Source organism: Rhopalosiphum maidis, chromosome 2 (genome assembly GCF_003676215.2).
Source record: "Rhopalosiphum maidis isolate BTI-1 chromosome 2, ASM367621v3, whole genome shotgun sequence".
Lineage (NCBI taxonomy): Eukaryota > Metazoa > Arthropoda > Insecta > Hemiptera > Aphididae > Rhopalosiphum > Rhopalosiphum maidis.
Genome location: NC_040878.1, coordinates 77593766 through 77621745, shown reverse-complemented (window position 1 = coordinate 77621745; position 27980 = coordinate 77593766). Strand labels below are relative to the sequence as shown.

At 23.5% G+C, this 27980-nt stretch overlaps 1 protein-coding gene across 2 annotated transcripts; it reads left to right on the top strand.

The window, feature by feature from the left end:
- The first annotated feature begins 179 nt into the window (after positions 1-179).
- On the top strand, positions 180-27674 carry LOC113555191 (transcriptional regulator ATRX homolog). Of its 2 annotated transcripts, none has more exons than XM_026959568.1 (28): positions 180-438; positions 697-804; positions 3804-3925; positions 5574-5678; positions 5761-5894; positions 6290-7091; positions 8571-8650; positions 8727-8926; positions 12890-13012; positions 13880-14025; positions 15133-15278; positions 18417-18617; positions 18677-18749; positions 19033-19158; positions 19230-19361; positions 19432-19548; positions 20749-20909; positions 20974-21263; positions 22399-22574; positions 22743-22958; positions 23020-23110; positions 24052-24214; positions 24999-25196; positions 25275-25452; positions 25886-26056; positions 26123-26324; positions 26786-26850; positions 27491-27674. In XM_026959568.1, the coding sequence occupies exons 2-28, from the start codon at positions 747-749 to the stop codon at positions 27563-27565; spliced, it is 4551 nt and encodes a 1516-aa protein (XP_026815369.1). In that variant the 5' UTR covers positions 180-438; positions 697-746; the 3' UTR covers positions 27566-27674. The 2 variants fall into 2 exon arrangements, with proteins under 2 accessions (XP_026815369.1, XP_026815368.1); XM_026959567.1 differs by having other exon boundaries at positions 13877-14025.
- Positions 27675-27980: the final 306 nt, after the last annotated feature.

Below are 27980 nucleotides of genomic sequence, written 5' to 3'. Positions count from 1 at the left end.
ACAGTTAAACTAAAGCTAAACCAAGGTGTATTGATACAAATATTGTTCAGAAATAATACTGGGATAATTAAATATTAAATAATATTTATTGGCCATTGCCCATTTTTGTGTTGGCTACACTGTCATTGTGATTACGGAGTTAACAAAAAAGTAGTGACTAGTGTTGTTCATGTTGAAAATGTCGAGCAGCTTCACGCTGAAGGAACGCCAAATGCCGGCAATCCCGTGATTGTTTACTACTACTACAACTACTGTAATATTTATTATTTAGTTTTAGTAACTGGTTTATGGCTTAAAGTTTCAACGTTCTCAATATTCAATCGATTTGTGTCTTGTTTACCGTAGTCGAGGTGCCCAGAGACCCGAGTTCGCTGCTCGGTATAATGTCTGTTTTTCTACACGAAATTTAAGAAAAACTGAAATACCGGATCGTAAAAAGTATTATAACTTGTAATATTTTAAGCCATTTTTCTTATTATATTTTATTCTGTTTTGTCTAACTCCTAACGAATTATTAATAACTTAGTTATGTTTTTTGTTGTGTTTCGTGGTTTCTAAGTTGACATTGAAACAGATAATACATATTATATTATATTTTTTGTATGTTTGTGTATTATTTACAAAATTCAATTACAATTTTTTTATAGTTATGTATATTATAACTAATAATTATTTTAATTTGTTATTGAATTTCAGTGCATTAGTTTATTGGAAGACTGAAGTTGATTAGTTTCTAACGCATCAAAATGGACACAGTTTATCCAAATGACGATGAGATCAAATTTCGAAAACACCATTATAAAGGTAAATATTATTAAGAATGTTATCTAAAAAAATATAATATTATTATTGAAATCTTTTTAGTGATTAAGAATCAGTTTACTCTAAGTGGTATTTTATTTTCTATTTCTTTAAAATGAAATATACTTTTTATAAAGTTAATACAACTGACCGCACTAAATATCAAATTATTCAGTCTTGATTTATTCTATATTGAATTTAGCTGAAATTCGAAAATAAAAATTAACTAGGTACTAATATATTTGTTTTAATTTTTTTCTTCATAAATTAGGTTTTATTTATATATTATGGTTTTCTTTTTTTTTTTTATAGCATTTGATATGATTATTAAAAAATAACATTGGTTTGGGTTTTCTTATGTTTAATGTTTTCATAATTTTTTCTGTTTTTTAAAAATATTTTTAATGCTTTATAAATAGTCATCAAATTACGGATATACATACCTTAGATACCTAAATACATAAATCAATACATTCTACTACAATATATACAATAGAAGAAAATTACATTTTTTATTATATTTACGCTGTAGTATTAAAATCATAACTTTTCTTACATTTTATAAATAATATAAAATGTATATTATACCCAACACAAGGATAAATAATATAATTAGTTTTTGGTGTTAATAATTTGCAATTTTTCATTTTTAACTATTTAAAAAAAATATTTGATGAAGTTATAGAAAATTGGTAGGTTAATATAATAGAATAGCTATGTATCATTATTTTCAATATATGTTTTGTATATTTATTTTTTCAATATCTAATAAAAAAACTATACTGTTAAGTATTTTATTTTATGATGATAGAAATTAGAAGATATTATGTTGAAATATTGAACACTAATGCTGAGTTGCATAAAATATTGATTAATTTAATAGATCATTAATTAGTCAACTATTGATTCACTTTTACGTTTACTTTTAGTAATATTGTTGATTGCTGCATGCAACCCGGCATTATATGTGATTTACAGATTCCCGCCAAAATCACATTGATATTATGTTGTAATTTGAACAGTTACCAGTGTGACCACAAATAAAATAACATTTAATCGCACCTATAAACGTCTTAATTTAAATTACTCCCATGATGTAGTGGATTCGTGATTACTAATTTTTCCCTTTGCACATCTCACCGAAAGTGTGTCTTTTAGCTTATACTTTTAGATCATTCATTTTTAGTCTCCAAACTAATTTTACTCAGTCCCCTTGGTGTGTCCTCGTTATCCCCCTCAACCCATTCTCCATACTAAACTAAATTACTAAAATTGTCATAAAAAAAATAATCATCTTTAAATAGTAGTTGGTTTTTTCATTTAAATTTTTTTTTTATCATATGTATGTTGTAATTAATGGTGTTAAATTATATAGACTAATTTTAGTGCTGTAATAATTTTGTACTAAAAGCTAATAAAATAAAATAACATTCAATATTTTATAATATAAATTATATTTTAAAAATGAGTTTAATTTTAGTACTGTGTTGCTCATGTAGTATGATATAGGATTAACTCGTGAATATATCAATAATATTCATGTTAACTGCAATTACCATTTGCTGATGCTATAATTAATGTGGACATACAGGGGTCTATTTGTGCCATTATTGTTATTTTTATTTTACTTATCTTATAAAGTTTTATATTTTAAGAGGTATTACACATTTGTTGAGCCTAGTGTATATTTATATGTTTTGAGTAGCGAACACTGTAATAGTATGTAAATAATAATACAATGCTTTTAATAAGAAATTTATCCGCCTTTGATACTTGACAATTGAATGTTTGTAGAAATAACAATTTATAATTAAATAAGTGTGAAAGTTTAAACAGTTTTTAAGCATTATCTAGATTATAGGTATTATATTATGTATTTAATTATTTTTTTTAGAGCTTACTAAGAATAATACCTATCTAATTCAAAGAAAGAGAATACTGACCACACTATTGAGGGTTGGGGTTCTTACCAGTATACTTTCAGTAGTTTATATATAACTTATACAGTAAAAAATGATTTAACCTATTACCTACGAACAAGAAGACATTTTTAGTTATTTATAATTCTCCCAAAAAAATCAAAACCCTTAGCCCCCTCTCCTTACATATTTCCAGTTCAATAAATTTTGGGTATCTCCCAATATGTGATTTACCGCAGAAATATGTGGTCTACCAGAATAGACATGGTTAATCATAATAATATTAAAATTAAAATTAATTAAAAAATATACTATTGTAGTGTCCCTAATTGTCACCAGTCATCCCGATGTAAATTTTTGTCTTAATAATTAATAATAAGTTAAATCAGTTTAAATGGTTAAAAAAATTTCATAAAATTCTTTTACAAGCATTTTAAAACTTTTTGGATTTTTTCAGTTCAAATTAAAAAAAAAAAATGTTTCACCAAAAACGACACTAAACTGACTAAAATGTTGTTAAGGTACGGTTTCCCTGCAGCATCCAGACGTGGTGTCTAGCGTCAATTACCGATTTGATCATAGGTAAGCGTCTAAACGCGGCATCATGACACCATGCTATTCCACTCTTTGACACTGCAGGGAAACCGTACCTTTAGTAGTTACATGATAAAATATATATCATTATGAAAAATTAAGATAAAACATATATTAAATTTGTAGGTAATAAACTAATTAATAATAATTATGCAGGATTTCCATCTATAGGTAGGTAAAACACAACATAACATTGGTAGAATGCATACTAAATTTATATTTATAGTTAGGTAGTATACTTAACAAAAGTAGACCGCAAGAAACTTAAGGTTATTTATTAGGTTTGTTACCCCTACCTTGAAGGCTTGACTGTGACAACCCGTTAGGTCATCACAGAACTTGGGGCCGAAGGTTTACCAAACCTGTAGTTTTAATTACTTAACACCTTCCCCTCTCCTGAGTAATTTGATAACTTAATTTTTAAATATTTAAAATATGGACTAATAATAGTTTAATTATATATCTAAATTACATATTATATTTTATTAGGTGTTGAAGAAATTTTGAACTGTGAAGTTAAATGTACAATTTGTAATGATGATCTATTACATGAAATTATTTCAAAAAAAATGATTATGGTTCATCAAAGTCATCTATTTCTATGTTGCTATGTAAGTTTTATTTATTCTATTTATAAAAAAGTTTTATATAGTCGGTGGAAAACCAAATGATATAACTATCAAAGATGAAATTTTTCAGGAATGACTAAAACATTAATAGATTTGTTAAAAATAATTAAAGAAATGTTCAATTTTTTGTTTAAATTATCAATAAAAAAATGATTTCATGCTCGATTTATGTTACTTGAAAAAAATATGTATTAATATTATTATCAGTTAAAATCTTGTTGAATATTATGTAGGTTTATCACATGGCCATTCCTCTGTATACTGGTGTTAATACTATTTGAATATGTAAAATTAGGGTACTTACCGGTTATCGTGATTAGTGATTAGTGATTACCTTTCTTTATTTAAAAAAATGAATCAAAACTATTATAAAAACCAGGAATAAAATTCAAAATTAGAAATTAATAACTAACCGGAGGAGGTAAATATTCAGCTAACAGTCAAAAAATTTCTACAAATGTATTATCAAATTTTTGACACCACATGAATTCAACCAAATAATAGTCTGGATCAGTGGTTCTCAAACTGTGGTGCGCGAAAGACTACATGATGGTATGCCGAGGCCAATTTTGGATAATAAACCCATTCAATTATCATAAATTAAAAAAAATAATTATAAAGTAGTTGTAGTATTTTACTGCCTTATTATTAAAAAAAAAAAATGTATTTAACTGTTTAATTTGGATTTTGGACTAAAAATAAGTCATTAGTGGTACTGATTGATAATATACCTAAGTGGTACATAAAAAAAAAAAAAAATTAGAGAACCGCTGGTCTAGCTCTAAATGTTGACATAGGAGGTACCTCTATGTTTCTTGTTGCACCATTTAGACCTTATAACCTTTTGATATTCTGTGTGTAAGCACCAGTTTGAAGATTGACAAAATTATAAGTGTGGTTAACGGCCAAATGGTTAAAACCAGCATTTTTTAATTTTATTTGTTTTATAACCACGCCAACATTCAGAATAAATAGTTGTACCTTGGTTTATATTGTATTCGTATTTTATACAAGTGTAGATGCAGTCCTATCGTCTATCTTTAACTTAAACTAAAAAACATTCCTTTGTTTCTTGAAAAATGCCCTTAAAAATTCATTGTTGGGATAAAACTTTACCAGAATTATTTAAACATCTTGTAAAAAGACTCATTAATTTCTATTATTTTATCAAGACCACTAATTTTCACGTCACGAGTTTCTGGCTTAATACACATATTTCCCACTTATAATTATTCCAATTTACAGTAGTATCGCCATACAAATTTAATTGTGTTTGAAACCATTTAAATGTGGTAGTCTCAATAACCGAATTGTTTATTACTGAACAGTTATTTGGTTAGGTATTCGAAATAACCAATAAGTACCAAAATTAGTTATTACTTTCATAACATATTTGTTTTTATAATGTAAATAGTTATATTGTATTTGTTTTTTGTTAACATACCTAATTAAAATTATTTTTCTCTTTAAACTATTCTAATCAATTCTTATTTATTTTTGACTTCTGTTTCAGTGTTTGTGTTTAATTTCAGTATTTTTAGCATATTAATGTATAATTTTTTCTATGATAAATATCTGCACATTATTTATTTAAGTTTTAATATTTGTACTTATATATATTTTTTTTTAGAACTGTTTCTACAAACTATGTGAAGGCAATAAGTATAGTTGTATTTTATGCAAATCCAACAAAGATTTATCTAATTGTATAAAGTGCAATCTCAATGTTTGTAATGTAATTAAAAATTTTATTGAAATCTATAATATATATATATATATTTAAATTAATATGAATAATAATAAATTAAATTTTTTAGAGGTGTGTTGAAAATCATGAAATTGATATAATATCTATTGGTGTTTTAAATAAATGCTTCAATTGTGTACCAAAAATGTTGTGGAAAGAAAGAGCTCAAGCTGCTAATGTATTGAAAGTATTTTCTTCTCAATTGTAAGTAAATTTTAAATATAGTATTAGTATTCTAGTTATTAAATCCTAAAAATGTCTTAAAGAACCATGTAAAAAAAATTGAGCCGTCTGGGACGCTATTTATCAAATTATATTATATTGCAAAGGTTAAACTACTTCTCCATTCTTTAATAACCAGCTTAATACTTGACTTATATTCACATATTATTTGACTTATTTTGTATATTATGGTAGCATCTTAACCATGTGAAGATAACAGAATACTGCCTTAAAAGTAATATTAATTTTTCTAAATTACTATAATAATAATAAAATATGTAATTGGTTTTAGTTTTTTAAATTGTATTTTATACCTAGTAATTTTATAATCTCTTATTAATTAAGATACTTTATTTATGTATATTAATTATTTTTAGATGTCTGCCTAATGGTTTATTAGTAAATGAAACCGATCATGAACAAGCTGTTCGAAAATACTTAGTAAAAGAAGCTAAAATTGGACAAAATTCTAAAATAGATAATATTAAAAACAATTTATGCATTGATTTCATTTTTAATTCATATAAGTTGTCTATAACAAATGAACTGTCAACATTTTCTCCTAAAGATTATGATTCAATTAATGATAATTTAAATGAATTCATCAATATTTGTGAACATGTTTTAGAAAAAACATGTTCTACTTTAACCAATTACAAGAGAATATTTAATATCAATTCACATTTGAGTCCTGGAGTTTCTTCTATAATGAAATCTTTATTGAAACCAGTTGATGAAGATGATAACATATTGGTAAATAATTCTATATTAAATGGAAATCTAAATAAAAACACCAAAAGCAATACAGCCGATCGTTTAATAAAAACACCAAACAGAAGTACTAAAAGAAATTTAAGATCAGAAAAAAAACAGAAAATTGATACAAATAATTTAAGTACTAACATTTCTTCTTCAAGTGTGCAGCCAATATCATCCCCAAATAAGTTATCAGCATTTAAGAACATCAATAAACAATTAACTGTTGTTATAGAGCGGTTAGACGATTCTATTATATCAAGTATGATGAGTAATAAGTTGTCTAATAAAGTTCATCTTGAATTGGAAAAAAATGAAACAACTCATCCTTTAAATTTATTTGATGATGATAATAGTGATAGTGATGATAACAGAGAGTACACCAGAAAATTGAGAAATCGTACACTAATAAAAACCAATAAGGTAACATATTAAGTTTTGTATTTATAAACCATGAACATGTTTATTGATTTACTATAATACAATATTATTTTAAAATATTTGATATGTTCTAAATAGTGGAAGCTCTGTTTAATGAAAGGTTTTTTGAAAAATAAAAATGATATTTTTTTTATTTATAAAACTCATTTTTAGTATAAAAAATATATAGTCTGTTTGACAAGTCTGTGCTTCATATATATATATATATGATAATAGTTTTTAAATTTACTGTAGAAAAATAATACAAAATTAATTTGTTATGTAGACAGTTTTGTTAAAAATCGGTTCCACTATATTGGTCTAATCAAAAAGTATTTGGATTTATTTAAATAAATACAACAATTTTTATCCCCATATTATAAGTTCCTGAAAGGTATTTTGATAGACCATAGTTGTAAATGTTTTTTCTTTTTTTAAATTTAAATCTAGCGTTATATAAATATATACAGTGATATTTATATCAGTCATTTATTATTTTAAGAATTAAATATTTATAATTATAACATTCATTACTTGCCAAAATAGATTATAGATTTTTATATGTTAAAATACTATGAAAAAATATTCTACCTTAGAATAAAGATTTTAAAGTGTATGTTGTCATTCTAAAATATATAAAACTTAACCCAACATCGGTGGCGTCTTCTAAAATCACCCAAAAGGTGTCATTGGTATTTTTAACTGAACTAATATAAAATACTAAATTTTAATTTAAAATAGACCGCATATTTTATTTAATATCTGTTAAGCCAACAAATTATGTTTACAATATTATGAAATACAATTATACATAAATTAAATATTATTACATTTCATTGTTATGTATCTTAATAACCTAAATTAGGTAATGGTATCAGTTATTTCGACCGATAAAGTATAATAATAATGAACAATGTTATTCCATGTACACATTATAAAATTATAACAAAATACAAATAAACACTACTCTATACACTCTATACAGGTAAGAGAACACTTATTGAAGTCAACAAGAATATAAGTCGTTCCAAATGTATATTATTCAGAATATTAAAAAATTGACATTCTAAAAGACCAAAGCCACCTATGACGGGTTAATTTTGTTAAAAAAATATTTTCATGAAAGTTTTTGAATCTATGAATATTCATTGACAAACAAATCATTTTGTATATAATGTAATTGAAGGATTTGATAACTGCCTATTTACTTTGATTTTTTTTTATAATGTTTTCCTTAAAGTAAATTCTTTGAAAATTATGTTTACTGTTTTACATAATCTTAATCTTTTTTTTTCCTTTGAAATAATTGTAAATGTTTTTTAAAAAGCTTAATTTTAGTGAAGCATATTTTTACCATTTTTTAGTAACAAAATATTATTTTATTTTATTCCCCCTTTTATATTGTGGTGTTATTACAAATTAAATATGTTTGAGTATTTATTAATATTATTTATTAAATTAATTGTTATTAATATTATTTAGGTAAAAAACCAGGCTATAAACTCAACTAAAAGTCAAAATATACTTAATGAAAAATCCGACGATGAAAAAGAAAATGATAGGTAAAAGTTTTTTTTATAAATATAAAACTAATACTTGCAAATTAAACTAATATTCAAATATGTTTGTTTATTTTAGGCTTACTAATTTAAGAACTATTGAAAAATGTTCTAAAAAAAAAAAAAGTGTAACTGATGATGAAGATAATTCTGATGACACTAATATTATACCAACTAACAATACAAGTTTAAAAGTATATCAAAATAAATCAAATAATGAAATAGATAAGTTGGAAAGTATTCAGCAATTCCTTTCAACACTTGATGCAACCGACTCTGGTATTTATAAATTAATTAGTATTTAAAAAGAAAAATTGCTTTGCTTTTATCTAATAATATGTAATATCTTTTATCGTTGATAATTTTAGATTTTTCAATTTATAATAAATTATTTTTTTAAATTTATTATTACTATTTTTTAATGTTTTTTCTAATTTTCTGGTCATATTTATTAATATACTAATTGATGAATTATGTTTATGGTCATCCTATTCTTAAAAGTTAATTAATTTAAAAAAAAAAAGTGGGCAAGTGGGTATCGCTCTGCTGTATAATAGATGGAGATCACTGGTCTCTATAATGGATGTGTTAAATTTGAATGCAATGACAGGTATCATTGTATACGAAAAACGATTCTGAACGGAGATGATTTGTCAGTTAATAATAATTACTAAGATATATTATTACCTGTATTTAAATTGTAATATATCATTATTTTACATGATTTCAAAAAAAAATTTTCATTTCAATACGCCTCATAACATTTTTTCTATATTGACGCTGGAATTTTTTTTACAGTTACTTGAAGGAAAACTTATGGATAATCTTGTATTGAGATTTTTAACTTTAGGTATAAATCACCAAAATTTTATGAATTTTTAACTTTAAAATTTCTTGCAAATTTTCTCGATTTTTTGATATATTTCGTAAATTTTTAAACTTTAAATGTTTATAAACAAAAATCGTGACTAACGATTTTTGATTTTTTTTTTACTACGATAAGTACAACTTATAATAAACCTTGTATTAAATTTTAAAGAGTTTTTGGATAGCCAAATTATTTTTGTCGGCATTTCAAGATAAAAAACTTAGAAAAGTAGAAAATTTCAATTGATAACGCTAATAACGCTAGTATAGTAATATAAACATTTGGTGAAAATGTCAAGTATTTACAATAATTCGTTTATGAGTTATAGCAAAATCAAAAAATCAATTTTGTCGAAAAGTGGTTATACGTAAAAATTCCCGTTTTTCCGTTATTTTTTTAGGGGTTTTCCCGACGCTTTTGAAAACTACTGGAATTTTTTTACTTTTGACCGAAGTACTAACTAGATGAATTTTCCTTTTCAAAGAGATGCTGAAGTCGAAAATCGAAGCATTGTTACTACTCCAAAACGTGATGACAGACACAAAAATAAAAAAAAAACACATCTTTGTAAAATCAATATATTCATCACTCCGTTCAGAATCTATAAAGATAAAAAAACAGATTCATGAATATATAGATTTTACAATGAAATGTGTTCTTTTTGTGTATATAAAAAGTATTTTAAAAAAATGCAACTATTTGCTACTTTGAGAATGGTATATTTGAATAGAAAATTAAATATAGTGTATAGTTTAAACGTTTAGAGGTCAAAATTAAAAATTCCTGATATTTTTCAAAATAATTGGGGAAAAATAATTTTTTTTTTTGACAAAATTGATTTTATATTTTGGTGGAGCTCAAAAATTAATCATCTTGGGTGTTTTTAAATTTTTACCAAATGTTTAAGATTATTTTCTATAAATGATAAAATTTTAGTTTTATTTCTATTAATGTTTACAACAACTTTTTCCTGAACAAAAGCTTTAGAATTGTATATTAGATCCTTCATACATTTTTATAGTTCTAAAAAATTATTATATGCCCTATTTATTTTTATTAGTATTTGAAGTTCTAATTAGGTTCTAATTTTAGTTCTAATTAGGATAACATTTTTAAAATTTGTAATTTTTATATCTAAGGCTTAAAAATGTAATACTACTTTTCTCATAACTAATCTATACTAATATATAAAATGCTAGCGTTTGCTTGTATGTTCAGGATAAACTTCGAAATTACTTAATCAATCGTCCTGCAGTTTTGTTTAATTAAAGAGGACATCAGAGAAGGATATAGGCATGAATTTAGTCCGATAAAGTTAATAAATAATTAGTTATTATTAACTAAAATAAACGTATAAATTGTGTATCTATATCTATATATTATATTACGGTGGCCCGTGGGTTTCCAGCTACCAGTATAACCTGACCTTTTTTCTTTTGTGTGTGCTTTATCGGTGACTAGATATGAATAATTGTTCTGAGAAGTAAAATACTTTCCATACCATGTTATTTTAACAATTTTTTATTTTTATTGTCATAGGTTTATATATTAGGTACTTATATTGTTATATATCATACTAGTGTGTTGTGTCTGTTTAGTTAGCAAAAACCATTCGAAGAGACGAGTTCTTTGGTATATAATGTTTCGCTTAGGCCCGTTTCATATGGGCGCGTTTTTAGTTTACATTGATTGAATTCATACGGCGCGTATGAACTCATATGACGCATATCGGCGAGAGAAACGCACCATCGTCGGAGTAATGCGTATGTATTTAACCAATGTAACCAAAAACGCGCCCATTATACCAAAATGTTAGTATGGAATTAGTTATTTAATTAATAAATTATTTAAGTTTCTTGGGCAGAGCCAAGACGGATATACTAGTTCATAATAAAACAAATATATCTAAAAAATTTAATTATGTGTATAAATATTTTAAAGATATTTCAAGTTCAAATTTGAGCAAAATTACATATTTACACTACGAAAAACAGTATTTAATGTTGAGTTAAATAGTCCAAAATTATTATTTGTTAATACTGTTTGATAATTAGTTATTACTTATTAATTATTATTTATATTGAAACATTTGGTATGCGGACAATTGGTCCACGTCATAATTTTATACTCGAACAATTAGTCCCCGGCATAAAATTTAAATACAAAATATTTTTTTATCATTAAACGTTCTTTAAAATGTTTTTTCAATAATACAATACTTTTAGAATAACCTTGCATTCAATTTTTAAGCTTAGAAGCAATATAAAATTTAAACAAATTATGTATTTTTGATAACAAAATCTGAAGCATTTAATAATAAATTTAAAAATATTGTGAGAATTAAACTTCCATATATTTATAATTTTATTGAATTGATACAAATAATTAATTCAACAACAATGATATCGTTGATATAAAATAATGATGAAGTTTTTTTTTTAAATAATTTTTTGAAACCTTTAAGCAATAAGAAAAAAAACATTGTTTCTATTTGTAATAATTTTAATAATAACTTTTCAAAAGATGATCTTTTGAATTATTTGTGTAGGCTTTCGAGATTTTCATAAATTGTAATTATTATATTATGTTCATTTTTTTTTTTTTTTTTTAAACAAATAACTGTTTTTATATTCTAAAAGTATTATATTATTGAAAATACATTTTAAAGAGTGTTTAATGATAAAAAAATATTTTGTATTTAACTTTTAAGCTGGGTACTAATTGTCCTAGATCCGAAACATTTATGTATATTATTATATTTTATACACATAATGATATTTTCATATGCAATGCTTCAGCAAAAATTAATTATTTTTACTGTATTATTAACAGTAAAATTAATTACTTCACCTAATTGAAATATTTTTAGTGATATAGACCTAATAGACAGTCTCTGTTCAGAATTGTTTTTCATATTCACTGATATATAATTTAGTTCATATTTAACACATATATCACAGTGACTCACTCAAAGTGGCAATGCTGAGCATTAACGAATTGAAAAGTTAAAGTTCAGTTACTTAACGAGTTACTTTTATTTTCATAAGTAACTTCTAACTTAACGAGAAAACCCAGAATGATTTTAATATATTAACTATTTAGCAATAAATTTGTTGTGTCGTCAACAATTATTATTTTTTCATAACATTTTATTCCTATTGTTTCCTGTGACCTTTCATGTAATTAATTTTACACATATTAATTACATAGTGGTATAAAAAGATATTGCGGTATCCCTGTATGTCTAGATCACTCTCCTCTTGGCATCTTAAATATAAAAATATTAATTTTTAAACATTTGTTACAAGATTGATTATTTATTTATATTATGTATTTAGTTATTTACTAAACATATGTATAAATAATTTTTTTAGATACTGATAATGATTTTCAAAATGAAGACAATTTAGAATCGGTGAAATGTATTTTTACTGAAATTAAAAATGCTGTAGGAATTCCTCAGATTAACACTGAAGACAACAGTGGCGATGAAAGTGGTAATTATTGAATGATATTTATTATATTAAATTAATTAATTATCATTATAAAATAAAAGAATTCTAATACCTACTGTTGTAGATAAATAATATTTGTAATATTACTGATTAATTGTTATATTATTTACTTGAAGGTTCTATATACCCAAATATTCTTAAATACCTTTTAATAAATTTTGTGTCATATGTTTTATTATATTATACTTACTAGCTAACTCACCAATCATGTTTCATGCTGTTCACTCTTAACGAGTTTTAAAGTCTATATTAATGTAAATAATTTTCTTAGAAAAAATTAAAAACAGTATTAAAAAAATAAAAAATATACATGTATTCAAGACATTACAAAAAAAATTTTTTACTTTATTACTTCTATAGTCATAAGACTTGTATGAGGCTTCTTAGATAACTTGAAAGCAAGTGTATACTGTTTATACTCTCTTTTAAACTGTTTTCCATAATTCTCCATTGCTCCATTTTATTGATTTTATAATAGTATTTAATAGTTATTAATTAGACTGATTAATTATTTACTTATATTTTACCTCGTTTGTCACTCAATAATAATAATAATAATAATAATATAATATGCTTTGTTGAACTTGTAAAATCTTTTGAATAATAATCAAGGTAGTAATCTAATAGAGTATTTTTATGATGATTTCATTATTTCCAAAATTTAATTTTAGTAATAAAATAAATAAATGAAATTCATTCTATTAAATTCACTTTTCAGTTTCTACTTTAAATTTAAATAATTCGATTTTTCAATTGATTAATTTTGAATTTCTAAACCATAACATTTTAATTGACTACTTTAAACTGGTATAGTGTTAGAAATTAATATGTTTGTTTTTTCCTTAGAAGACAGCTCAATTAATGATGTAATAAATTCATGTTTAACTGCTTGCAAAAGACCTAGTATTGAACATTATCATAATAAAACTCAAGAAACTGAATCAAGCATTTATGATATGGAAACTATTCATGAATCTGAATTAGAAAATGACATTGTAAGTTTTTTTGATAGGTGTCATTTATTGGAATTGTATTAAGAACGATGACTAATAAATTTAAAGGATGGATGGATAGACTATTAGATTGTAATAATTCATTAATTATTTAGTGTATAGTAACTAGATTAACTATCTTAAAATTGTTTGGTGAAGTGCATAGATGTATAAATTATAGAAGTTTAAATCTAAGGTTAATTGGTATCAAAGTATTATAAAATATAAATAATTTATATATAATACAGTAGAACCTCAATTATCTGAATTAATTGGGAGGACCTAGTTCGAATATTAGAAATTAAAAAAAAAACTTTTTTAAGCAGTTCAATATTCTATTATATATACATACATATTTATTATTATTATTAATATTTTATTAGAATTATGTATTACATTATTTGAAATACATTACATACATATATGAACGTATAATGTTTGTTATATTTTTTTGACAAAATTATTGATTTTTATTTGACGATGAACTGCAATGTACTTTTCTGTAGCCAAGTTGCAAATACGAGTTTTAATGTTCGGATACGCTAATTGCAGTTCGGATAATAGAGGTTCTATTGTATATGAAGTCATAAATAAATTTCACAAAATTTAATCTTATAGTTTAAATTTGTGTTTTATCAAAAACTTATATAACTTTATGGTTCTCCCCCCCCCCTTATATCATTATCTCTGTAATAGTATAGTATAAATTAAAAGGAACTTTAATTAGCGACTGGAAGATAAATTTATTTGGCGTACAAACCTAAAATGTATTTTTTATGGTAAATGAAATAAGATTTTCATTAATTTTCATGCATAGTAAATTTTGAAAAAAGACTTTCTTAAAGAGGCTCTCCAATATTAATTGGTAATCACTGTCATAATATTCCTTATGTTCATCATAAAAATTTAAAATTTACCACAAACCACAAATTGATTTTAAAAATAAAATCTATTATACATTTTTATTTAAGTTGTTATATTAGTTTTTGAAATGTATTTTTTACACCATATTTATAATTAAATAAAATATTAAATAATAATTATATTATTTGTTAACAAACTATAAATGTATTACCCATGACTATTAATGAAATTACAATGTATTTTAAGGAAATGTCAGAATCGTCAGATATACATAATAATACAACTATTGTTACTCGTTCAAGTAAAGTAACTCCATTTAAAATGCCATCAACAAGTGATGATGATAGTGATTTCGAATTTAAAATCAAAAATAAAACAAAAGGAGTAAAAAGGTACTTTTTTTAATTATAGTGATATTAAAACAAATAGTGTGTAATTATTATTTTAGATTCTATAAAAAGTTAAGAATGTAGTAGCTTATACTACATTCCAAAAGAGAATACATCAGGTGTTTCTATCTTGGTGTATATATCCCTCATAATGGTATGGGTATTAAAATAAAAGAGAAAAGGGAAAAAATTGTGCTGAACTTGTGTATTCTCTTTTGGAATGGATTATAGTTTTACAATATCTTATTTTTTTTTATATATATATATTTTATCATATTGCAGTCTGTAAATTTGTTAAAAATAAAACATTTAATTGCAAAAATAGTTGAAAAACTAAAATTTTTAATTATTACCAGGTTTTTACAAAATCAAATTTGTAATATAGAAATTAAATCTTGTAATTTTCATGATACATAGAGTGGGGTGTTCAATATTCATCGGTTTTGAAGGACTGTAAAATAAAAACTATTCAACTTACAGAAACAAGAATTATATTAGTCGATTATGTAAACAATCTAGCTTTTCACATTAAATTTTAAAGATTATGTCTTAAACACGGTGACTGTCAGCAGCGATTTCTTAAAGGCAATTCCAGATACTTTCTACTGCTTTTCAGCACATTTGGATGAGTATAGTCATAACTTCCTCCCTTGTTCTCTCCTTAAGTTCTTCTAGAATGTGTGGACGATTTTAAGGTATTCCTAAAGAAAAAAGTAACAAATTCTTTAATCTGGTAAGGGTGCACAAGAGGCCACTTCACGTCAGAACTCAGAGAATATTTATCTCAATTTTCCTATAACTGACGGTATAAGAACTAGTTATCTCACAAACACAATGAGATCCCTACCAACTTTCTTCTAGTACCACAGGCTGAATACTGGCTGTTCGAAACCGATGCAATTCTTACGCCTCACTCTGTACTCATGTTAACATTTAAGAAATATTTTTGCTCTTTTTGTGTTACTTTTAGATATTTTAGATATCGTAAGTGATTTTTTTCTTCAAAATTATCATTAAAGTATTCAAAATGTTTTAAATTTACAAACAAATATTATATTTGTACATTCTACCTATTATAAATTATAAATAAAATATGTACATATTATTTTCTTGTTATTACTATATTCTATTCCAAATAAGTTTGGCAGCATTGGCGCAACTAGATCTAAAATATTAGTGGGGCCACGGCCCCACAAATAAATACATAATTTAATTTACTTACTTTCATGCTTTCAAAAAAAAAAGGAAGATTGTCTGGATTATTTTCATATCAACAGTAACAACTGTACAAATACAGATAATTTTTTTGGTACATTAAAAATACTAAATAAGTTTGTTTGTCCATTTTTAATCACTAAAATATTGGATGGTGGCCACCGCAATGCCGTTGGTCGATGCCGCTTGCCCGTATAATATTTATTAGATAAAAGTATTTTTATTAAATTATATGTATATTGCAAAATAAACTTAAGTATTTTATATTATACAATATACTTTTGAATAATTCTGTTATAATAATTATCTACGTCATATTGCATAAGATGTATCTCACATTTTCACTATTTTATGCTTAAATTATTATTTAATCTTAAATAATAAAAAAAAAATGGGGGGAGGCTAAAATATATTTTGAGGGGCCAATCCCTCCCCTAGTTGTTCCAATGTTTGGCAAACTCATATAGTCAATGGAACTATGGACTATTATGATAGGCTGTGCAGTGGATAGTATACTGGTATGTGTCTTTTGATGTGATTTTTTAAGAATAGTGTATATTGATATTATCTTGTTATTATTACCCTTTAATTAGAAAAATAAAATATGTTTTGACACCTATTTACTGTCAATGATAGAGTTATTGTACCTAGTAATAGCTAGGTATTACATAAATTAATTAATATCAACATAGCATTGTTCATAACGATAACTAGTTTCCTAGAAAAAGTAAATAGTAGTTTTGCTAACAATTGGAAATAAAAATAAAATAATATTGACCTTGGTTCTCAATGTATAAATCCATGTTTATGTTAAAAAAATAAAAATTCAAAATTTCATATTTTGTTATACTGTGAAATGAAATATTTTTAAGTTCAAACACTACAATTAACTACATTAAATAGATAGGCAATGCCAATGTAATAATTTATCAATCATTATTTTATTTTGAATTGTCTTACTAGTTTCGCATGATGACAAGAAAAGGTAGGAAATAAATAATTATTCATCTTCTGTCACTAGTAATTCACATCCAAATTTATGTTAGGTGAATAATTATTTAATCGAAATGAGGTTCTCTGGTAATGTTACATTTATAGGATATATAATGAAAAACATTATTTTGTGTAGATTAAATTATGACTTAATCTTAATTTTTCAAGCAAAACAAACATTTATGGTCTAATAATAGAGTAATAAAGACGTTTTAATGTGATAGGATCATTAGATTTAAAACAATTATATTTATTTGTACCAAATACTGAGAATGTTTTTATAGTTCAGAATAAAAAAATTACTCCAAGATCTTTCACCAGAAGGACACGAGTTAAACTATAGTTGGCTAAATATTATAGTTAAATGCTATTTGATTGTGTTTTTGATGAAATATATAATGTAATTTATTAGTTAAAAATGATTTGAGCCAAGATATAAGAAGATCGGCTAAATTAATTTTTTTTTTAATTTCAAAATTTAAAGAGAGTGATCAATTCTATCAAATACTGTCTCAAGATCATTATTATTATGATTATTATGAATAATCATATTCTTATACTTTTTTTAAAATTGTTGATTACTTTAGTAATTACTTTCATAAAAAATTATTTACATTTATTGAGAAATATAAAGAAATATATAATGATAATTATAATTGAGAATATATATATATATCAACTTAAAGTTTTCATGTGCATTAAAGAGTGCTGATTATATAAATGTAATATGTATTTTCATAAATATTACATGTATAATTCATTTATTTATTAAAAAAAAAAAAATTACTATTAATAATATTTCTTTTCTTAATTATATAAAATTAAATTTTTTTTATCTTGATAAATTTAGCCATTGTTTATAATTGTTTGGTTTGATGTTTTACTTAAGTAAATGTAATTTTTATGTATATATATATATATATACATATATAGAAAGCTGTTAACATCCAACTCAACGAAAGATTCAGATTCTTCATCAAAATACTTTAAAAAAACACCAAAAAGAAAACTCAAAAATAATATTAGAACTAGCTCATGTGGCTTAACTAGTAATAGCAGTAGCAATAATAGTAACAGCAGCAGCAGTTCTAATGAGGATTCATCTCCTGTAAATGTTAGGAAACGAAGAAGAATGTAAGTTTTCAAATCATAAAAATTTTTATTTAAATACTTATATTTGTTATATTTTAAAGTAAAAAATTGTCTAATGATGAATCTGATGAAGTTAATGATTCTGATAGCAATAATACTTCGAACAATCGTTGTGTAAGTATAACATTTTTAATTAACTTAGAACCATTACTGTTTTTTGTCATATTAACATTTTGTTTACTATGGTTTAATGTATAATAAATATAACATAAATTTACTTATTGTAAAAGATAGTAGAAACTTTGTTCAAAATGTCTTTTAGAATAATAAAACTTCAAATTTTAAAGATTTCATACATAACAACTATATAAGCTCTAAATGCTTAAATTTTTGATATTGATTTGTTTATAAATAAATTTATAACGGTTTGTTAATTTTAAAAGTTTTTTTTATTCAGTTGCCAAAAATAGGGCGAAAGAATATTCGTAAAATGAAAAAAAAAGAAGATCTCAGCGAATTAACGCAAAGTGCTTTAAAAGAAGAAGGATTACGTAAGAAGCGTATTGAAAAACGTCAACAAGAAGTACATATATTATTAACTTAATGTGTTTAATGCTTACAAATTTAACTTAATTTTTTATTCAAATATTTTAGTATAATAAATTTTGTAATTTACCAAGACCAATGGAATCGTGTAAGAAATTAGTATTGGATTTTGATGAAAATACAATGGAAGAACTTGTTACAGTCCATCCAGACCTTGTCAAATTTCTTAAACCTCATCAAGTTAGACTAGCACATTATAAAAAATAAAAAATTATTATTTCATTTTACAACTTAAATAAAATTAATTTAGGTGAAAGGAGTAACATTTTTATGGAATTCTGTGTTTGAATCATTGGCTAGAATAAAAGAACATAAAGGAAATGGATCTATCTTAGCTCATTGTATGGGTCTAGGTAAAACTCTACAAGTATGTTACACTATAAATTTTTTACTTTAAACTTATACATAGGATCATAAATATTTATATCAAAGTAATATGATTTAAATTATAATCAGTTTATCCCCAACAAATTTAATTTTAAAAAAAGTACGTGTTATTGCAATGAGAGTTATATATGATTGCTTGAATATTTGCCCATTAATTATATCTACATTTTTTTTTATAAAAATTATGATATTTTTTTTTACTATATATAAATATTATAAAGATGTGTTCACTTCATTATTTTTGTTTTACAATTATACAACGGAAAATTTGCATTCAGCCAAATCAATAAATTATATATTTATATATATTTACCTACCTACTGGTATCAAATTTAAAAGTAAGAATGTTTTCTTAGTTTTAACATTATTTTTTTTTTTTTTTAATTTTAAAATGAATTTTCAGTATGTAAAATGTTTAAATTTAAAAATGCTAATAGCTCGTTTTTAAACTAAAATAATAAATCAATAATCAATACAGTTAAAATTATTCTTACTATTTAATTAAAATAGATCACTATGTACTATAATATTAAAAGTTTATTTTTATAGTAAAAATTAAGTTAAATAAATGATTAATCTATTTTTCTTACATATATAAAATAAAAAAAAAATATATTAATAATTTATGTTAAATTTTCTATGTTCATAATATGCAAATCAATATCGTTGAAGATAATACTTTCTATAACCCATAAACGCAAATTTAATAAAAAAAAAAACCAATTGTATTTGGCTCTGCATTTTCTGGGAATTTAAATATAAATTACAATTAATGAAATTAATAGCATTTCAGAAAAATACTGTATAACATATTAACATTAAATGAGTTTATTATTACATTTTAAAAACTTTTAAATTTTGAGTTACTTATATAGTATGATATTTTTGGACAAAATATAATTTTAAATTTTCACTTGTCTCTTTAGCTGCAAAAATTGTTTAATTAATAATACTCTTTTATGTCTGATGATTTGTTGTTTTTGTCATGAATATGAATTTTAACATATAAACGCTAAACATATTGATTAGCACTAATCATACAATTTGTAGTGTAATACATACCCCTTAGGCTCCCCTAAGTGGGTCCAAACTGTTAGGCACATTCTATATTCTATAGTTCTTTTTTTAATTGCATATTTATATTTACCATGCATTATTAATTTGAAATATTTTTTTTCAGATTATAACTTTAATTCATACATTATTTAGATATCCAGATACTGGCATTAAAACTGTTTTAATAATTACTCCTAGTGCAACCATTGAGAATTGGTGTAAAGAGTTTCATAAATGGTTACACAATATTGACGAAAATCATTTCTTAGTACTTAACTTTACTGAGTAAGAATATTAAAATATTATGAAATTAGTTAATTGTATTAATTTAAATTATTTTTAATTTTAGTTCAAAAACATACGAAGGTCGTAAAAACATTATAGATGAATGGAAAAGAGATCATGGAGTATTAATTACAAGCTATCAGTTATTTAGATCCGTTGTTAATTTTAAGAATATTGATAAGTTCCCTACTATATCTGAAGGTCTTGTTGATCCAGGGCCAGATTTAATTATATGTGATGAGGGACATGTATTAAAAAACCATAGCACTGCAATATCAAAAGCAGTTAATCGTATTAAATCACTAAGAAGAATTGTTTTAACTGGAACTCCATTACAAAATAATTTAAGAGAATGTATGTGTTTCATGTTTATAACTTCTTAAGAGCTTAAATTCTTATTTAAAAAGTGAACTTAAAATAAAATTAACAAAATAATTATAACATTGATACATTAAAACTTTTTAAGAGGACGTAGTACCTACATGTGTCGTCTTCGTCTTACCAAATTTTCGTTAATCAGTTTCAATATTGTGCTGTTGGTTTTGATATTAGAGTAAACTGATCTATTATAAAATTTAAAGGTAAGATTATTATCCAGGGCCCCACGCGTAACCTTTTATTGATATTATTATTTTTAAGTAAGTTATGATCTTTTTGAAACTACATTTTAAAATTATCATAATTTACTTATAAAAAACAATATCAATAAAAGGCTACATGGGGTCCTAGATAATAATCTAAACTTTAAATTTTATATTAAGTCAGTTACTCTAATATTAAAACTAACAGCACAATATTGAAACTGGTTAATGAAAATTTGCTATGTTGCATGTTTGTAAGACGGAGACAACACATGCGGGTTCTACATCCTCTTAAGTTATTATTACATTATTAAAACTAATTATGAAGAGTAAAAATAGTTAAGCTTGCAATTAATAATAAAAACTGTTAACATTATTTACCTTAAGAATATGTATAGCAATACCAGCCTGGTCTCATTATTTAATGCTTATACATATATTAAAATTATTTCTATCGTTTGAATAGAATAACCTTATGATGCTATGAAAATCTTGAATATACCTTTGTTTGCACTATACAAAACATTTTAAGTACAAATTATCAAATAAGTTATTTTCATTGATCTGTTGAAGAGAATAAAATTATTTTATTTATTCATTTTTTTTTTTTTGTCATTATTTCTACTGAAACTAGTCCATTTTATTTAAGCACTGTGCAATATTATTTTGTACTGCTAATGGCGTTGGCTAATAAATAAAGATCTATTACTATTATAAAGTAAATTAAAAAGTAACAATAAATCTAGCTATACATAAGTACTAAAACTAAATTTTAATTCATTCAAGTATAATATTAATGTAAATATTTATAATAATATAATTTTTTATTAAGTTGACATTTAATATTACTACTTATGTTAACAATAAATTAATTTTTTTTTTTTAATGCTTTATTTTGTTTTATATAGATCATTGTATGGTTGATTTCATCCGACCAAATTTGTTAGGATCAATAAAAGATTTTACTAACCGTTTTATAAATCCAATTACTAATGGACAATACTCTGATTCAACTGCAATAGATGTAAGATTAATGAAGAGAAGATCACATGTTTTACATAGAATGCTCGAAGGATTTGTACAGGTATAATTTATTAATTTTATTAAATGTTATCATAAATTAAAATATTGATGAAAATACAAGACATAAAATATACAATATTACACAAGAAGTATTTTTGGGTTTTTTTATTGTATACAACTATTTTTTAAATATAATAATAGTTGTGATTTATTATTTTGAATTTTTTAGAGATTTGACTATAGCGTTCTTACACCATTCTTACCACCTAAGCACGAATATGTAATTTATTTGAAGATGGCTGATATACAAATAGAATTATACCAGAAATTTTTGGATGATCATAGACAACCAGAATTATTTAGTAATTACCATATGCTTCAAATGGTTTGGACCCATCCTAAATTATTAGCATTATATTTAAAACGAGCAGAATCAAAACGAGAAGTATAAATATAATTCTATTTTTTTAACCATTATAAAACAAAACAAAATGTTGTGTTTTTAGAAACAAAAATTAAAGGACGAAGAATCACGTTTGTTAAATGATGAAAGTAGTGATACTGATTGTAATTCAAATTCTGTCGATGAAGTTGAAAGTAAGTTACATTTCTATTTATAGAACAATACTACTATTTTTAATGAAAGTATTGCTATACATATGTTAATTTACACACATTCTAATATTGTAGTATAATGGCTCACTTAATGATATGACTTAGATTAAAATAAAAAACTATTTTAAAAATATTCTGTCCGAATTTTTTTTATTTTTCTCATTGATTTGTAAAGTAAAAAGTTTAAGTGATGTTAGATTCCCAAAATCGTAAGTGTCATTTCTTCTTCCCTACCTATTCTGTTACACTGATGCATTGTTGATTGTTAATTTATTACATCAATAACCAACACGAGGTTTATATATATTTTATATTCTTTTAGTATTTAGTAGATTATTCTTGGGATATTTTCAAGAAATGGCTATTTGGATATTCTATATTTCTTTTATAAGATCCCTTCTCATGATAATATGTAAATAATATATAGTATAAATCCCAGAACTGATCTTTGGACATATTGTCTTTTAAAGTAATTTCTTATTAAATGAACCACTTATCCAAATAATGAAACTAGTATATTAGTACTCTTTAGAAATAATCATTTCTTCATAATCTACCAAATGTCATATGTATTCTAATTAATATTAATAAATATCAAAATTACATTTTTGCATTGATCCTCAGCATTGAATTCCGTTACTGTAAATTAATGGGTAATACTAAACTCTTTCTATAATTTTTAAAGGTCAACTTGTGAATAATTGTATAATTTCTTAGTCTGATATTTAATGTTATTTTCAATTACAGAATAATATTATTAAAGCAGTAATAAAAAAAATAAATAAACAAATTAACTTGAATTTGTGTAAAAGCTTTTTTCCAAAAGTCAAAAGCATCCATTTCTAATATTTTAATTGATATTAAAAATTTTAAATTATATTTATGATATTTCTATTTAATTTTTATTGATGTATGGGTACAAGTTCCAGGTTATGATTTGCCAAACACTAAGAATCCAGATATGCCTTACCTTAACTGGTGGAAACCATTAATACCAAAAACTAAATTTGAATCTGTATACCCATATTCAAAGTTCATAATGATGTTTTCAATACTTCAAGAATGTGAAAACATAGGTGACAAAGTGTATGTATAACTTTTATAAAAATAAATATATAATTTTGCTGTTTATTCCTGTTAAATACAAAAAATTTGTTTATATATTTATTAATTTATTTAGATGATTCTTTTTTAAGGGTGTTGAATTTAATATATCAATTTTTTAGGAGTCAAAATCATTTCATTATTGCTATCATTTTCATCTTAACACAAAAACATTTTTATGTATTTATTTTAAAGGACACTTCAACCTGCATGCGTTGTTTTTATCTTATAAATGTACCACATAGAAATAACCTTTTAACATGAGCAAGGAATCACTCAAGCTGTAATCCAAGTAACAACCAAATTTTCACACTAGAAATAAAAGATTTTGAAACAATAAAAATTATTTTTGTATTAATGATATTAAAAAATTAAAAGCGACGCGCATAGCTAATTTTCGCTTTTTCGTAGTGTAAAAATTAGGTTGTTTAACATGGATTACAGCCCAATATCTCCTATAACCTATGTGAAATGATTTGTACTATGTAATAAGTTTGTAAGGAGACAAGACGTGCGGATGAAGCGTCCTCTTAAATGTTAGATCTTAAACCATGGTTATCACACATCAACATAGATTTGATAATAACTATATTTTTATATGTAAAACCATTAAAAAGAATTAAATTTTCAACAATTTTAATGTAAATTATAATGACTACTTGCTTACTACTTTTCAAAAAAACAGTTAATTTATAATTTGCCTTAATTAACAGAATGTTAACATAAAAAAATTGATTATTTATACTTATATTTTAATTTAATATAGGTTATTATTCAGTCAGTCATTATTTACTCTTGATCTCATTCAAGATTTTTTAGAAAATGCCGAAGATATAGATGATGAAGGGGGTCCTTATGGAAAATCTTGGGATCATGGATTAGATTTTTATAGAATTGATGGTTCAACTAGTTTAAAAGCGAGAGAAGATTGTTGTGAAAAATTTAATGATGTCAATAATCATAAGTAAATATTTGTTTAACTCAATTTTAAAATCCATTGTTGTAATATTGACTACTTAATTAAGAAATAATTTATTTTCAGAATGCGTCTTTTATTGTTGTCAACAAAAGCTTTTAATTTAGGTATTAATCTAGTTGGAGCTAATCGAGTTATTATTTTTGACGTGACCTGGAATCCATCTCTTAACGTTCAAAGTATATTTCGTGTGTTTAGATTTGGACAGAATAAACCATGTTATATTTATAGATTAATTTCTGAGGTAAATATAATAACTATAATAGAATACAAATTATATAAATAGTTAAGAATAATATAATTTCTAAATTATTATGGTCCATTTTTTAAATATTTTTCTTCATTATTAATAATTTGAATGTTAAGAAAAATGTTTATAAAATAATTTCAGTTTTTGCTTTAACAGCTTTATTTATTTTAAAAAATAAATAAATATTATAATTTTAGAAATAATAAAAATCTGGTTCCCATAGTTTTTAAATTAAATTTATGTTAATTTCTCTTTATAGATTTTTCTCTAATTGATTTTTGATAAATAATAAATTATGTACATTGAATAATTGTGTAAAGAATTTAAATAATAATACTTAATATGAATACAAAAAATTATTTTTAATTAAAAAAAAATAGTTTATACCTACCTTGTATCTAATTACTTTTTATTACATCATAATAAGGGTACAATGGAGCAAAAAATATATGAACGTCAAATATCAAAGTTATCTACTGCTTTTCGTGTAGTTGACGAACATCAAATTGATCGTCATTTTAATTTGAAATGCCAAGAAGAACTTTATGAATTTGAGCCAAATACTACCAAACCGAAATCAACATTAAACTTACCTAAGGTATCTTTATTAAATACTTATAAAAAATAATATTTTTAGTTAAATAGTTATTGTAAATTCTTGTAGGATCGTTTGATGGCCGAGTTAATATTGAAACACAAAGACCTTGTAATGGACATACTTGAACATGACTCATTGTTACAAAATAATGAGGCAGAAGAATTAGATGAAAATGACAGAAATGCAGCTTGGGAAGATTATGAAAAAGAAAGAGATGGAATCCAGACAAACAATCTAAATTCAACTTTAATTCACAACTTAAATTTAGGTAACAGTAAATATCTTAAGATTTTAATTTATTATTTATTAGTTGTAAATTTTCTTATTTGATATTAATTATATTTATGTTATTTAAAGTCTTATAATTATGCAACACTTAACTTCCAAAAGTTACCATCTATATATTATGAATTGTTGTTTGCATTATAAATTATAGAATTTTACTTAAGTTCTGATAAAAAATAAAAAAAATAGTGCATTTGGTTTTTTTTTTTGTGATTAGTTTTGAGGATATACTAAAATGTGATGGTAAGCATATCTTATGCTTATGGTTAAAATATGGCTAGGTTAAGTTTATTTGATATGACAATTACTAAAAAATTAAGTTTTGTTAACATAATATTAATTGGTTTAGTCCTATGATAAATATTATATTAATTTGTATAAAATGTAACTTGTCTATAGATTATTATTTTTTTATTTTTTTTATTTTTTATGATTTAATTTTAGGTTTTCCACATGTCCATAAATCAAATGATGATGATCTACAACTGTTCAATACTTTAAGAGAATTAGTAAGCAGTTTTGAATAATTATAATTGAAATTATAAGTATTTTTTGAATTGTAATATAATGTATTTAGAAGAACTCAGAATTATTTATTAGGAATAGAATACTTTATGCCATATGACGTATAGGTAGAAAATTAAAGACATAAAATGTCTCGCTTAATGCAGACTCGTATGCATTATGATTTTTGTGTTTGTTCACCATCATCATCATTATTATTATTATTATTATTTTTTAATGAGACATTCACCCAGGATAATACAAGCTAGACGTTTGTATCGATAAAATAATTTAATTAAATTTGTAAAATAAAAAAAAATTAAACAATAATTACTATTATTTATTTATATGTTAGTGTTCAATAAACATTATCATTTAAATAAACTGGTATGTAGACAAAGTTATCAAATTGGTAGCAGAAATTATATTTAGGTATTAGAATATTTTTCATAAGAATTAAAAAAAAATTATGACTGGGCCTTGTACTTGATAAAAAATTCATTATTCATTAGGTATGAACTGTGACATAGTTTTTTTTTCAGTAGATATATTTATCCTAATTTATAAAATGTTTACTAGTTTTTTCCAGTTTTAAAAATCTTGTACAACCATAAATATTAAAAATATTTTGTTTTTTTTTTGCAGTTTCCTCAAGCTTCAATGTTACAACTTCATGATATGTTAATAAAAGTTAAGAATGCCCAAAATGTTGAACAATGAAATATAATTATAACTTCTCTTGTGTAGCATAATTTTTTTTTATATATATATATATATACTAAAAATAAGTATGAACTTCAATATATTAATTTAACTGTAACATACATATTATTTGTGATTTCTATAAAAAATTATTTAATAATTAATTCTTTATTTATTTATATTTAGGATTTCCTTTAAAAAATATTTTTTTAGATTTAAGATTTTATATAAGTAAAATATTATTTATAGTTGTAAAATTTACATGTTCATTTATAAGGCTTTAATATTGAACAACAGGGATGATTACAGGGAGATAACATTTTTGAAATGTTTAACCAAAATATTCAGTATTGTGGTTAATATTATAGTTATTGCCTTATTAGAAAAAAAATAAATAGCTAATGTTTATAAGTTATCTCTATTTTTCAATAAA